Here is a 13,843-nt window from a genome sequence, read left to right on the forward strand (position 1 = left end):
TGCTGCTTCATAGAAATGGAAAGTTCACAATTGGAAAACTGAAATAATTACTTTTTGTCGTAAAGTTTTGTTTCCAAATGACCTTCCATGTCATTTTCTAGATATCAGTCAAGATAAGAGGCATACTTCACTGTATCTGTTGTATCCTTTATGTCAAGTTCAAGTTGTAGATAGTATACACTTAAAATGAAGCCAATATAGCGGAAAATATGAATTGAGATATATAAACACTATACTTTCAAGCAATGCATATTTTACTGCGGGTAAATAGAAAATGCACATTTTAAAAGTTAATATCGCATCAAGATTTAACACAACATCTATGTTTTTAGTTTCCTTCATTTCAAGTTTAATAAGAGAAAATGTTTGAGATACAATCACTAACAGAAATGTGAGTGATTGCGTGCCATGAACACATCAATATACTTAAAAGTTAAATTTAAAACTTTACATGATGTTTTTTGTCTTCGATTATGTTTTGAATGAGTTATATTTCATGTTAGTTGTGCCAACCCCTATTGTTAAATATCAATGCACGAAATAGAAATTAAAGTCCACAATGTTGATGATATTATCTTCGGGTAATATGTTTTGAGAACTAGTTTTTTTCCCAAAGGTAACATTTTTCATAACATAAAATAAGAATTGAATATCTTTGATTCCCATTTTATGTAGAAAAACCTCTTTTTATTAGTCGATGTACTCAATCATTTGATTAATCATGTTAAAGTAATAAGAAACCTCAAATTAAAAAAAAAATAATGCGTATGTGTTTTTATAACTCAATGGATAGTTTTCATTATAAAACTTATGTACATATACTTTTTTCCGAAGAATTTTTTTTAATTTGTTCATATTTAAAAGAAGTTTACTTTATTTTAATTGCTTCCTTCCCGGAAGCAATTCCCCGACATATTTTCCGTATGCAAAGTGACCTCAGTGTGACCCATCTCGTAAAAATCCGGTAATCGCAATACGCATGGCTGTCCTTAAAATAAACTGATTGTACATGTTAAACACGTGCTCAATATCCATACTTTTTTGTTGACAGGTGACAATCGTTTAACTTTGGTTTCAAAACACGAACTTTCATTACCTGCCATATTTTTACAACATCACTGACCGATTGAAAACAATGACGATTATACCAGATTGATGCGAAAAAAAAAAATGATGAAATCGTGCACAGAAGACTAAGTTTATGATATATGTATCCATTTGGTTCAAGAATTTGATTAACATTATTTTTCACCGGTCACTCGTCTCTTATGACTTGAAGTTAATGATGAAATATAAGGATCCCTTAATGACCTTCTGGAGCACATGAGATCACACTGGTTTTGGTTGTGGCTTATGTTTCTCAATTCTTTTAGTTTCTATATTGTGTTTGGTATACTCTCGTTTAATTACCAAAAAGTATGTGCCTTTTTACCATGACGTTGTGAGTTTGTTTTCGACTAATGGGTTTAATTATCTTACTCCAACAATTTAAAATCCAATGAGAAAACGCTGTTTTCATATGGAAACAATAAGTCAGAGGCTTTTTCTACTAGAGCGTAAAGCATGATCACATTTGGTTGAAGACACAATGAAGCATTCATAATCTCGGGTATTTGAAAGGGTTACATACATAAGGGCTGTTCTGAATGCAAGATCGGATAGTTCTGATCTATTCAGATAAATTGTCATGTTTTAGTTCACTTGGATAACGTTTTGAGGACTGGACTGAGTCGGATGTGTCTATTCTGTGTTGGTCTTTGCATTATGTATTCGTGGTGTTTGTTTTCTGTAATGAGTTAAAACTTCAGTTTCATTATGTATATCTTTTATATTCATTTTATAAAATTTACTGTTTGCAATAGCATTAATTGTTCTAAATGATAAGGATGTTCTTATCCCAAGCATAAAAACATAGCCGTATTTGACACAACCTTTTTCAACTTTTGATCTTCCGTGCTGTACAACTTTGCACTTTTTTTCACTTTCGATCTTTTATATCTGGGCGTCACTGGTGAGTCTTGTGTGGACGAGGCGCGTTTTTTGCGTATTGAATTTTAAACCTGATGCTTTTTATTATCCATTGATCATGTGTTTCTTTGTATAATACGTTCTCCTATTTATTTGTATTGTAGTCCTGTAATATTATGTTGTCATTTCAATGTTATATTTAACATTGCTATTAAAGTGCGAGGTTTGGCATGCCACAAAACCAGGTTCAACTCCTAACTATTTTTTCCTTTAAAAATGTCCTGTACCAAGTCAGGAATATGGCCATTGTTATATTATAGTTCGTTTCTGTGTGTGTTACATTTTAACGTTGCGTCGTTTGTTTTCTCTTATTTTTGAGTGTAAATTCTCATTGCGGTAAGACGTGTCACGGTACTTGTCTATCCCAAATTCATGTATTTGGTTTTGATGTTATATTTGTTATTTTCGTGGGATTTTGTCTGATGCTTGGTCTGTTTCTGTGTGTGTTACATTGTAGTGTTGTGTCGTTGTTCTCCTCTTATGTTTGGTGCGTTTCCCTCAGTTTTAGTTTGTTACCCCGAGTTTGATTTTTGTCCATTAAAAAAAATGAAAATGAAAGTTAACCACAATATTCCCAGACATATGATAAAAAATTCAAATGCTTCAATTTGTCATCGTTTGATCGCACACTATTTCATAGATTTATGTCATACATTAATATGTTCATAAAGAAAAGCAATGTAATAAAGGTTCTAATTACACAAATATCAGCTAATAAATTGTTTAATACTACGTCATACAACAAAGTTTGCGCTCGAGAGAAAGTAAACCACACAATTTTTAGCAGAGCTTTTGCCAGACAAAAAAACTAGGCAGATGATAACTTTTCCCACAATATTGACGAAGATGACTTTTCACACATAATGAAGATGACTGTTCCCACAATAATGACGATGACTTTTGCGACAATATTGACGAAAATGTCTTTTCCCACAATAATGAAGATGTCTTTTCCCACAATAATGACAATGATGACTTTCCCACAATAATGACAATGACGACTTTTCCCACAATAATGACAACGATGATTTTTTCCACAAGAATGACATTGATGACTTTTCCCACAATAATGACAATGATGACTTTTTCCATAATAATGACAATGATGACTTTTCCCACAATAATGACAATGATGACTTTTCCCATAATAATGACAATGATGACTTTTCCCACAATATTGACAATGATGACTTTCCCCACAATAATGACGATGCTGACTTTATTTGTATTTCCCCTCAATTTTATCAATCAATGTTGGTTGTCCTTTTATTATGGCATGTCATGGATTTCCTTTTGCGCTGTTTTCCTGAAAGAAAAAGTAATAACACATAGACTAAATTTCTTATAACATTGTAAGTTATAACAATCTATTTTATTGTTCTCCTTTTTATTAATGATAAAAAAAGGCAATAAGGAAAAGTTTAATGAGCTTGAAAATGCTGTCAGATATTTATTATTGATCATTATGCCATCAAACTGGTTTTTTTCTTATGAGCAAGTGATATTTTGATTGCGTGTGGACTCGCATGGTTGTTGATGTATTCACAGCAGGGTTTACTCCCCTTCTGCATTATGTTGCGATAGAAAGTCAAGCGGTTAACGAAGGTTCTTTTCGTGTGATTTATATATTCTGAATGGATTAAAAAATAATGCATGTCTTTTATATGTCCTGTTCGTTATCTGAAATAATATAATCATAATGGGAAAACAAATTACCCGATATATTGTCGAAATCTTTTCCTGGTTAGTGGCCGATCCTAGTTTTCTTTGAATGATTGCACGATTCTGTTAACAGATGTAAACAATATATAATTTCATTGTTTAAAGGTTTCATTTAGCGAGATTTCTATAGACTTATTTTGACTATTCGTTTTATGTAATATTCATTTTTTTCTATTTCAAATGAATGCATGAATTAACATAGGTATGGTCATAGTTTTCAATTAACTGTTAATACCAAACTTTGAATTTTTGGAATTACTAAGGATTTTCGACCCTAGGAATATATTACCTTAGTTGTATTTAGCAACTCATTTCGGAATTTTATGGTCTCAATGCTCTTTAACTTAGTAGTACAATTGGTGTATCTAATCTTTTTGATTGGGGCGTCACTTTAAATAGAAGGCTTCTGTCGATTAAAAGCGTTTAGTGAACACAATTTTAAGCCGGGTCTCTAAAAGTGTTATTTGATCCATGCCTCCTTTTGTTCGTGTATGTGTCGTTGTGATAAAAGAAGTAGAATTGAGAAAGGAAATGTGGAATGTGTCAAAGCGACAACAACCCGACCATAGAGCAGACAATATATATATATATATATATAAAGTGTATAGTTTATAAAATTAACTAGAGTCTCTTAAGGGACTGTGTCGCTCACCTTGGTCTATGGGCATATCAAACATTAAGCACACTCTCCAACATTGTAGACGAGAAGTATTTATGTTAAAATCTATTTTTTTTTTATTTTGTATTATTGATCTTTCAGTCTGTTTAGTTTATTTGACTTAATAATAGATCTCGCCTTGCTGATCATTTTTGTGATTTAAAAAAACTATTTTTCTATTATAATTTTAATCATATGAGACATAATAAAAACATGTTTCCCTCAATATCATAGTTTTCATGATAAAAGTCAAAAATGGGAAAACATGTTTGTCCTTAATGGGCAATAACTCCTATAAGAATTGTCGAACAGTTTTGACATGTAGAGCTCATTATTATGAACATATGTGCTCCTTTCAGAATTTCTCTTTTCATAAAGGTTAATTTTGTTTAGAAAAAACTTGCATTTTAGCCCTATGTTCTCTTTTGTTTTATCCATGTCAGTCATGTTGGTTGGAATGCGGGGTCATCTGACACATTGTAACAACGTTAAAGATAAAATAGAATAACCATTCAAATACTTCGTATTTAAAATAAATGTATTACTATGTACTTTAAAGGGACACTAGCTGTCAAATTCGTGTTCAACGATTTGACTAAAATTCTCACATTTCATTTATAACTATGTAAAACATTTATCCATATTATAAAGAGTGCAAAAATAAACAATTTTACAGAGCATGGGCTCGAGAATGTAACTTCGTTTCGTGTGTTTTTGAGTCTAGATAGCATCTAATTGACTATCCAGTTGACCTCCGGATACCTCCGATGGTTATATCAGCGATATAAACATAAATATAGATATTAATTGAAAAGGACTAGTGAATTTGGATTTTTCTAGGTCTGTTCAATTTCATATTATAGATTTATTTTTTTAATAATCATGGTTTTTACCTGTATAAGAATGATATTTTGTGGATCAAATCAGTCAATCAAATGATTTGCCTTTGTTTAACTTTCAATGTTGACAATCTTTCACTTTCATTAATCATTGAACAAAAAAGAAATCACATATTTTAGATTTTTATATATCTCGTAGCTAGTGCCCCTTTAAAGAATTACATGATTTTCACTAAATTTACTTGAGTGACATTTTCTTAAGTTGCAAAAAAATGTTTCAGTTTCGGAACCAACACAATCAAGTCCACTGTCAGACGGTGTGGGGTTGTCACATGCTCTGGTTTTGGTAATGACACCATTTCCACAAGTTACAGAGCATGACGAGCTGGACCAAATGCTCCATCCTCCATCAACTATTAAAAAATATTGAACAATTATTCATTAATATCAGTCAGTTTGGGTAAATTGTCCAAATAAATCAAGAACCTAGCTTTTACAATATTGTCAAACAAAACAATAGCTCAAAATCATTTTAATCTTCATGCATGCGTAATATTTATCGTTTAACCTTTAACTTGTTTTACAATTAAATTAAAAGGTAAACGATGAATTGAGATGCACGGTTATCTAAGAAACTGTATTAAATAAAACAGGGAACATCGTAAGAATATTATCATAATTAAATTGTTGTCACATGCTTATTGACAATTATAAAAGATTGTGTTGAAATTTAATTAGATCGCTTATAGTCCGAAAATTATGTTATTTTGCTAGCATCGCATGCATTGTTTGATGTTTCCAATGGATTTTAATAGACAACTTTCGAGTTCGATGCATTTCCGTAAAAAAACTTTGGTTTTAGTGAACATTCTTCTTGCGTTTAGGGGCGTCCTCACTTCCGTTCAAATGTTGAGGAAACGGTTGGAAAACTATAAAGCTATATTCCACGCATTATTCGGCGGATTGAATTCTCATAATTGTCTTTCAGCACAGCTGTCATTAGTGAACTGTGATTAATTACCTACAGAACAAATATTATTTCTACTTTATCCTGCACAATGACGATCACTAAGATGCTTGATGAACGTTTATAGTGCAGGGATACAGACGATCCCCTCTATCTGATAAATGACGTCATAAAGGCGCGCATGATTGACGAGTTTTTTTCCGGTGAGGGACAAACTCGAAAGTGGTCTATTAATTTAGATAACGTCAAAATGATTGACAACATATTGTTCTACGTTCGGCGTAAATATTGTGCAAAGATATATTCAACAAGTGGTGTCCATCAGATATGGACTCTATGTAGCTCAACATGAAAACTTCTTATACGTTCAGGTATTTCACATCCAATTTTTTATGGAAATATTCTTTATAAAGCACAAAAATGTCAATATTCACCTCAGAAACTAACAAAACCTTTAAATAGACTTATTAAGAAGGGATATAGTTACGATACGGTTGTCAGGTCATTAAAGATTGCATATTTTGGCGTTAATAATGATTCACTCTGCATCGGTACTAAACAAATTTATGCAAAAACCAGTTGTTGGCATGACACGGGTTATGTTCTTCTCATATATGTTATGATGGTATGATACTAAACCCCTAACGGGAAGGATATTCATATGATGAAATCATAGTCTTTCAATCAGTTTAATTGAAGTCTGGAGCTGACATGTCAGTTAACTGCTAGTAGTCTGTTGTTATTTATGTATTATTGTCATTTTGTTTATTTTCTATGGTTTCATCTTCTGACATCAGACTCTGACTTCTCTTGAACTGAATTTTAAATGTGCGTATTGTTATGCGTTTACTTTTCTACATTGGCTAGAGGTATAGGGGGAGGGTTGAGATCTCATAAACATGTTTAACCCCGCCGCATTTTTGCGGCTGTTCCAAATAAAGGCAACAGTAGTAGCTGTTCAAAACTCATAAGTATATGGACAAAAACTAAATCGGGGTAACAAACTAAAACCGAGTGAAACACATTAAGTCAGGAGGTCCGAGACCACAATTGTCGTCCCTTGATTTTCGTTGTTCACAAATATAGTCCCTAGTGTTGACAGTGGGTTACTTGCCATTAATTTTTATACCCCTCCAAATTTATTTCTCCATGTTTAATGCCTCAAATTGCAAGTAGGGGGGTGAAATTACACTGTAAAAAAAATTGGGTCCAGAGGAAAGTAGTGATTTGGTCCAGCTGAAAAAGGTTGAAAATTAGCACTTCGGAAGCTGTCAAAAAAGATTTCAAGACGCCCTAAACATAAAATTGTCCATATTTTGAGTTAGAGCCAATGAAGTTTTCTATAATTTTGATATAATTTGTCCCAAAAGTAGTACAACACACTGTAAAAGTTTCTTTGAGAAAGCGCAGGTGGGATTTTTTTATTTTCATTTATGTTCTAAAAGAAATGCACTACGAAATAATTGTGTTCTCGGACCTAAGAGGTGAAATCTGTAAATATAGAATCTGTACTTTGGCAACTTCCCAAAATGTTTTGATGGTGTCAATTTGTCAAATAGCATGAAACTAAAGGATTTAAACTTTAATTTTATATAATTTCTGCAAAAATTACCAATTTTGGCATTTTATGGTCAAAATAGACATTTATAGCTTTTTCAATATTGATGCATAAATGGCATCCTGACTTTCTATCTGACAGGTTTTCATGTGTCAATATTTGTGTTTCTATGCCTTTATCTAGTTCTTTTACTTATTTATGAACTCTGAATCTACAGAAAAGAAGATTATCTCAGACAATATGTGCAAAATGTGTTGTATAAATTACCCTTGTCTAACGCCCTGTTTGGATGAAGTAAAAAGTGGGGAGCTTGGTACATACAATTTGAAGTCCATAATAAAGACCTCACTAAATTTGTATCAAAAGCACTTTACAATGTCTATTGTACCTGTTCCATTTCACATAATATCTTTCTGTTCTTCTGTAGGATAGCAAGTGATTTAAATATAAGCCTGTTGAGAATAAATTGCATGCAAGTTTTTCCCTAAAAAGGCAAATATCTTTGTATCAGACCATACTGTTTGTAAGAAAAGTTAATTGCAAGAGTCTTTTTGTGCTCAGATTTGTTGCATCATGTCATATGAGTATAGAAATGATAAAAAAGACACAAATTTTTATTTCTTATAGCCTCAGTATGCATTTTTGAATGTAAATATATGGCACCGCCTAAATTGACCCTAAATTTTTTCCAGTCTTACTTGGCCTAAGACCCTTTTAAACTAATATGATATGTTATTTGTAACTTTTCTTTCCATTTAAAGTACTTTCAATACATCTGTAAGGATCATTTATAACCAAAAAGCTTCACAAATTTAAAATTTCTGGAAAATATTACATCTTCATGTAAGGTTCCCCTTCATTGAAAAACCTCAATTTTTAGGCGCAGGCTCGTATAAATTTTACTTTTGAATACTTATGCCAAGTCTGATAAATCAAATGAGTACTCTATTGCTTTTAGTACAGGATAAGTTATATATTAAGGCATTTAAAAAGTATTTGTTTGCAATATTTTAATTTTTAAAGCCCCAAATATTGATAATTGAAATTTTCAATTTTAACGTCAAAATTTTCCGCGCAAAGATGAGTATAGAACTTAACTTATTGTCTATAATATACATCCTATTGTCATGAAACTTTGTAAGCAGTGTTATAATTTATTAAGCTTTGGTCATACCAAGTTTTTAAGATTTGTCAACTCTTTCTATCCTATTAGGTCCGAGACCACAATTGTCGTCCCTTGATTTTCGTTGTTCACAAATATAGTCCCTAGTGTTGACAGTGGGTTACTTGCCATTAATTTTTATACCCCTTCCAAATTTATTTCTCCATGTTTAATGCCTCAAATTGCAAGTAGGGGGATAAAATTACACTTTAAAAAAATTTGGGTCCAGAATTTTAAAGGAAAGTAGTGATTTGGTCCAGCTGAAAAAGGATGAAAATTAGCACTTCGGAAGCTGTCAAAAAAGATTTCAAGACGCCCTAAACATAAAATTGTCCATATTTTGAGTTAGAGTCGATGAAGTTTTCTATAATGTTGATATAATTTGTCCCAAAAGTACTTTTTACAGTACCAAGTCAGGAATATGACAGTTGTTGTCCATTCGTTTGATGTGTTTTATTATTTGATGTGGCCATTTAATAAGGGACTTTCCGTTTTGAATTTTCCTCGGAGTTCAATATTTTTGTTATTTTACTTTATACTAAATATTTGTGTAATAAGTTCAGAACAAATTCCTGTATCCCTTTTAATTACAAGCTAAAATAAAATATATAGCCTTTCTAATTTCGAAATCCCAAAGTATAAAGAGACTTTATTTTATAACTATTTTGATATGAGCGTCACTGTGTCGAGGATAAATAGAGACAATCACATTACGCGGGATTCATACATGTACTTATACGCGTTACCGCTCTCTATATGTAACGTCATGGTTGCTATGTATTAACGTCATTGTATTCCAGCATTAAATCATCCATTTGTATAGACGTCTTTTTCTCTATTCATACAACACAACGCAAACTACAATTATACGATCACGAGATTGGTACCGAGACCAGGATAAAAGATGGATTCGTCGAGAATCAAGTCTATTCGAGCTGGAAATAGAGCCGCTGTCACGAAATTCTTCAAGAAACTAGATGAGCTGAACACCGATTCGGAGATGGATATAGACATTGCAGGTCCAATTATTGACGCTTTAGTGAAAAAACAAAGTGTAATTCATAAACTGGATGAACAGATTTTGGAAAATACATCGGATGAAGATATAGAAGTTGAAATCACAGATGCAGATTAGTATAATTTAGATCTTGAAACACATTGACGCCGTTATAAGAAATTAGCACAAACAGTTACACGTACATGTACAGAATTATCTCACGAAAGTATTCCAAACACACGCCCCGTCATGAACATGCATAAAATCAATTCCGAAACCCGTCCTGTAATGAACACAGAATTCAACCCAAGATTTTCTTCACAAACTAGTTCCCTGTCTAGTCAAAATCACCGCTTGCCGAAGCTAACCCTACCTACTTTTTCTGGAGATATTCTTGAGTGGCAATACTTTTGGGAGTCGTTTGAAAACACAATTCACAGCAATCATACACTTACTGATGTCCAGAAATTCACGTACCTACAGTCACTTCTTGATGCAGACGCTATGAATGTTATAAATGGTTTAAACTTGTCCAGCGCAAACTATCACAAAGCCGTGGAGTTATTAGTAAATCGCTTTGGGAAAACACACAAAATTGTGAACGCTTATATGAAAGCTCTTTTAGATTTGCCAGCACCCTCATACACATTAGATAGTATCCGTAATTTTTCGGATAAGTCAGAGGTTTATATCCGTGGATTAGAATCTTTAGGACAGTGCCAAGATACGTATGGTTCCCTGTTAATCCCAGTTATGCTCGGTAAGCTCCCTATTAGCGTTAAAAGTAATATCACAAGAGAAAACGGAAACGACGACTGGACCCTTGGAAATCTAAGAAAGGCAATACAACGGGAAATATCTATTCAAGAAGCCAGCACTAATGAAAATGAGGCTTGTGATATACCTACCGCAAGTTTCCATGCCGGAATTGGTAAGAAAAATTGAAATTACGTAAATAAATCAAAATCTAAAAACTATTCTCCAAGTAAAATGTGCATTTATTGCAATGATATCAGAATGTAGGTCGAAAAACACATGCCGTACATGTAAACGTAAACACCACACTAGTTTATTCCATGAATCTTCAATTCAAAAATCACAGATTCAGAACATTTCAAGTAATACAGAAAACGGCACGCCAATCATGCATACATCTGCTAAACAGGAAAATTCTACCGTTTTCTTAAAAAACGGCAATCGCTCCAATATGGTCACAGAATCAGTGCGCCGACGCTCACATCCTTTTCGACGAAGGAGCGCAACGATCATTTATGACGCAGGAAATAGCCGACAAGTTGAACGTCAAGCCAGACGGAAAGGAAACTCTCAACATATCCGCCTTCTGAAATTCTGACAAGAATGTTCGTCACATGAATAAAGCCACAGTGTATTTAGAAGCAGACTCAGGAGAGAAAATACCTTTACAGGTATTGATTGTACCAACCATAGCAGCGCCGATTCAGAATAATCGCAGGTACATTTCGCAGCAACTTCATTATTTGAAAGGACTTAAACTAGCCCACCCGTTATCAGAGGATAATAGCTTTGAAATTTCTTTACTCATTGGAGCAGACCACTACTGGGATGTAATCAAGGATGATATCGTTTGAGGCGACGGACCGACAGCGATGAGCTCCAAAATAGGCTATTTGTTATCTGGACCACTTACATGTACAAGAGGACAACGCAATTCACATATGATGCACATATTATCTAGTCACACAAAAGAGGACTATGATATTGAGAGATTTTGGAAATTGGAGTCCCTTGGTATACAAGAAAACGACAAACTTAACACGGAAAAACAGAACATCAAAGAATTTTCATCAACATCGATAACATATGAGGATGGAAAGTACGTTGCAAAACTTCCATGGATTGAAGAATGTCCTGAATTACCGACAAACGAGATGATTGCAAGAGCAAGGACCCATAGAGTCGTTAACCGCTTAAACCAGGAACCAAAATTATTCAAAATATATGGCGATTTTTAAAGAGCAGGAAAAACGTGGTTTTATCGAAAAGATAAAGGAAAATGAGGACGAGCCATAGCGCATACACTATATACCGCATCACCCCGTCAAGAAAGATTCTACAACTACTCCGATTAGAATTGTGTATGATTGCAGTTGTAAAGAGAACGCAAAAAGTCCGAGTTTGAATGACTGTCTTCATTCATATCCGCCAATTTCAAATGACATAACAGAGCTACTAACCAGATTTCGTACTCAGAAGTTTGCAGTGACAACAGATATCGAAAAGGCATTTCTACAAGTTGGACTTCATAAATCTGACCGTGATGTAACTCGCTTTTTTTGGTTAAGTGACCCAACAGATTCAACCAGTCCGTTTACAACATATCGTTTCAAGTCAGTCTTATTCGGAGCTACATGCTCACCATTTATACTGAATGCAACTTTATTAAAACACTTTGAAGAGAATCCTAGTCCAACAGCTTCAAGAATTACACAAGACTTGTATGTTGATAAGGTTTTAACTAGTTTTACTGATGAAGACGACTTAATGCAATTTTACCGTGATTCCAGGTGTTTATTACAGAAAAGAGGCTTTAATCTCAGATCATGGAACTCTAATTCTAACAGACTACGACAACTTGCTAAAACAGAAAACGTACTAGATTCCAGTAACGAGGTCAACATACTTGGAATGCGCTGGAAAGTTGCGGACGACAAACTTTTATTTGCAGAAGTAGACATAGATTCAACCATGGTAGATGTAACCAAAAGAGAAATATTAGGACAGTCGTCTAAAATCTTTGATCCGCTTGGCATACTTAGTCCCGTGACAGTGAAAGCTAAGATTCTTATGCAGTCACTATGGAAACGTAATTTTGGATGGGACGAACGCTTACCTGAAGATGTAACTAAGCAATGGACTACTTTATCTACAGATCTTAAATATACAAAATCAGTTGAACTTTCCAGACTACTTAACAACGATGGATTATCGCCACAAACAGCAAGATTACACATTTTTACCGATGCTAGCAAACAAGCTTATGGAGCATGCGCCTACATTGTACAAGGAAAACATTCGCAATTAGTTATGGCTAAAAACAGAGTTGCACCGCTTAAAGTAATTACTTTGCCGCGATTGGAGTTGATGGGCGCCGTAGTTGGAGCGAAATTATCTAAACATGTGTCAAATATTTTAGGAATTACAAAAGTTACATTTTGGTGTGATAGCCAAATCGTTCTGAGTTGGTTGTATTCGTCGAAAATACAAAAACCATTTATAGCTAATAGAATTACAGAAATCCGACAACTTGTGGAAAATAAAACTTGGAGGTATTGTCCAACTGACTGTAACCCCGCCGACTATCTTACCCGCGGCATGTCTTCATCTAAGTTTTTGAATAATGGTACTTGGTTCAACGGACCGAAATGGCTTGCACATGAAGAACAGTGGCCGCATTGGGATCGAAATTCCGTTGCTATGACAACAATTACAGACAATGAAGTAAAGACATAGTCCGGCAAATTCAACAAAATGATGACAGATTCCCAGTTGTAAAGGAAGTCATCAATATAGAGAAGTTCAGCAGTTTTCCGAAACTGCTTCGTATAATGTCTTACGTATTGCGCTTTATAGCGAATTGCATAACGCTTTCACAAAACAGGAAATACCAACATTTAGAGGTAGACGAGATTCAAAATGCTTCACTCGTGTTGATACGGAATGTACAGCAAACTATTTTTATGAATGAAATCCGCAATATTGTTTCAAAGGATACTAATCGACTACCTATAGTACGTCAGTTACGGTTATATATCGACGAAAAGGGACTACTACGTTCCGGCGGAAGAATTGACAATGCGCTCGTTAGCGAAACAGTGAAATACCCTTATTTACTTCCGACAAAACACCCGTTGACAACATTGATAATTTTGG

The 13,843-nt window shown here is 33.8% G+C and overlaps 1 protein-coding gene across 2 annotated transcripts in view; it reads right to left on the reverse strand.

Annotated features, from left to right (window-relative positions):
• Window positions 1-2,564: 2,564 nt before the first annotated feature.
• Window positions 2,565-13,843, reverse strand: part of LOC139511417 (carboxypeptidase N subunit 2-like) — a 28,171-nt gene continuing 16,892 nt past the window's right edge. Inside the window, exons 12-14 of one of the 2 annotated variants that reach the window (XM_071298126.1) lie at window positions 5,490-5,660; window positions 3,745-3,813; window positions 2,565-3,334 (exon numbers count right to left, since the gene is read on the reverse strand). In XM_071298126.1, coding sequence (XP_071154227.1) covers window positions 3,773-3,813; window positions 5,490-5,660 — 212 coding nt within the window. In that variant the 3' untranslated portion in view covers window positions 2,565-3,334; window positions 3,745-3,772. The remainder of the gene's footprint in view (window positions 3,335-3,744; window positions 3,814-5,489; window positions 5,661-13,843) is intronic. The other variant, XM_071298127.1, reaches the window with a different exon arrangement.

The sequence above is a fragment of the Mytilus edulis genome, chromosome 2, assembly GCF_963676685.1.
Source record: "Mytilus edulis chromosome 2, xbMytEdul2.2, whole genome shotgun sequence".
NCBI classification, from domain to species: Eukaryota; Metazoa; Mollusca; class Bivalvia; order Mytilida; family Mytilidae; genus Mytilus; species Mytilus edulis.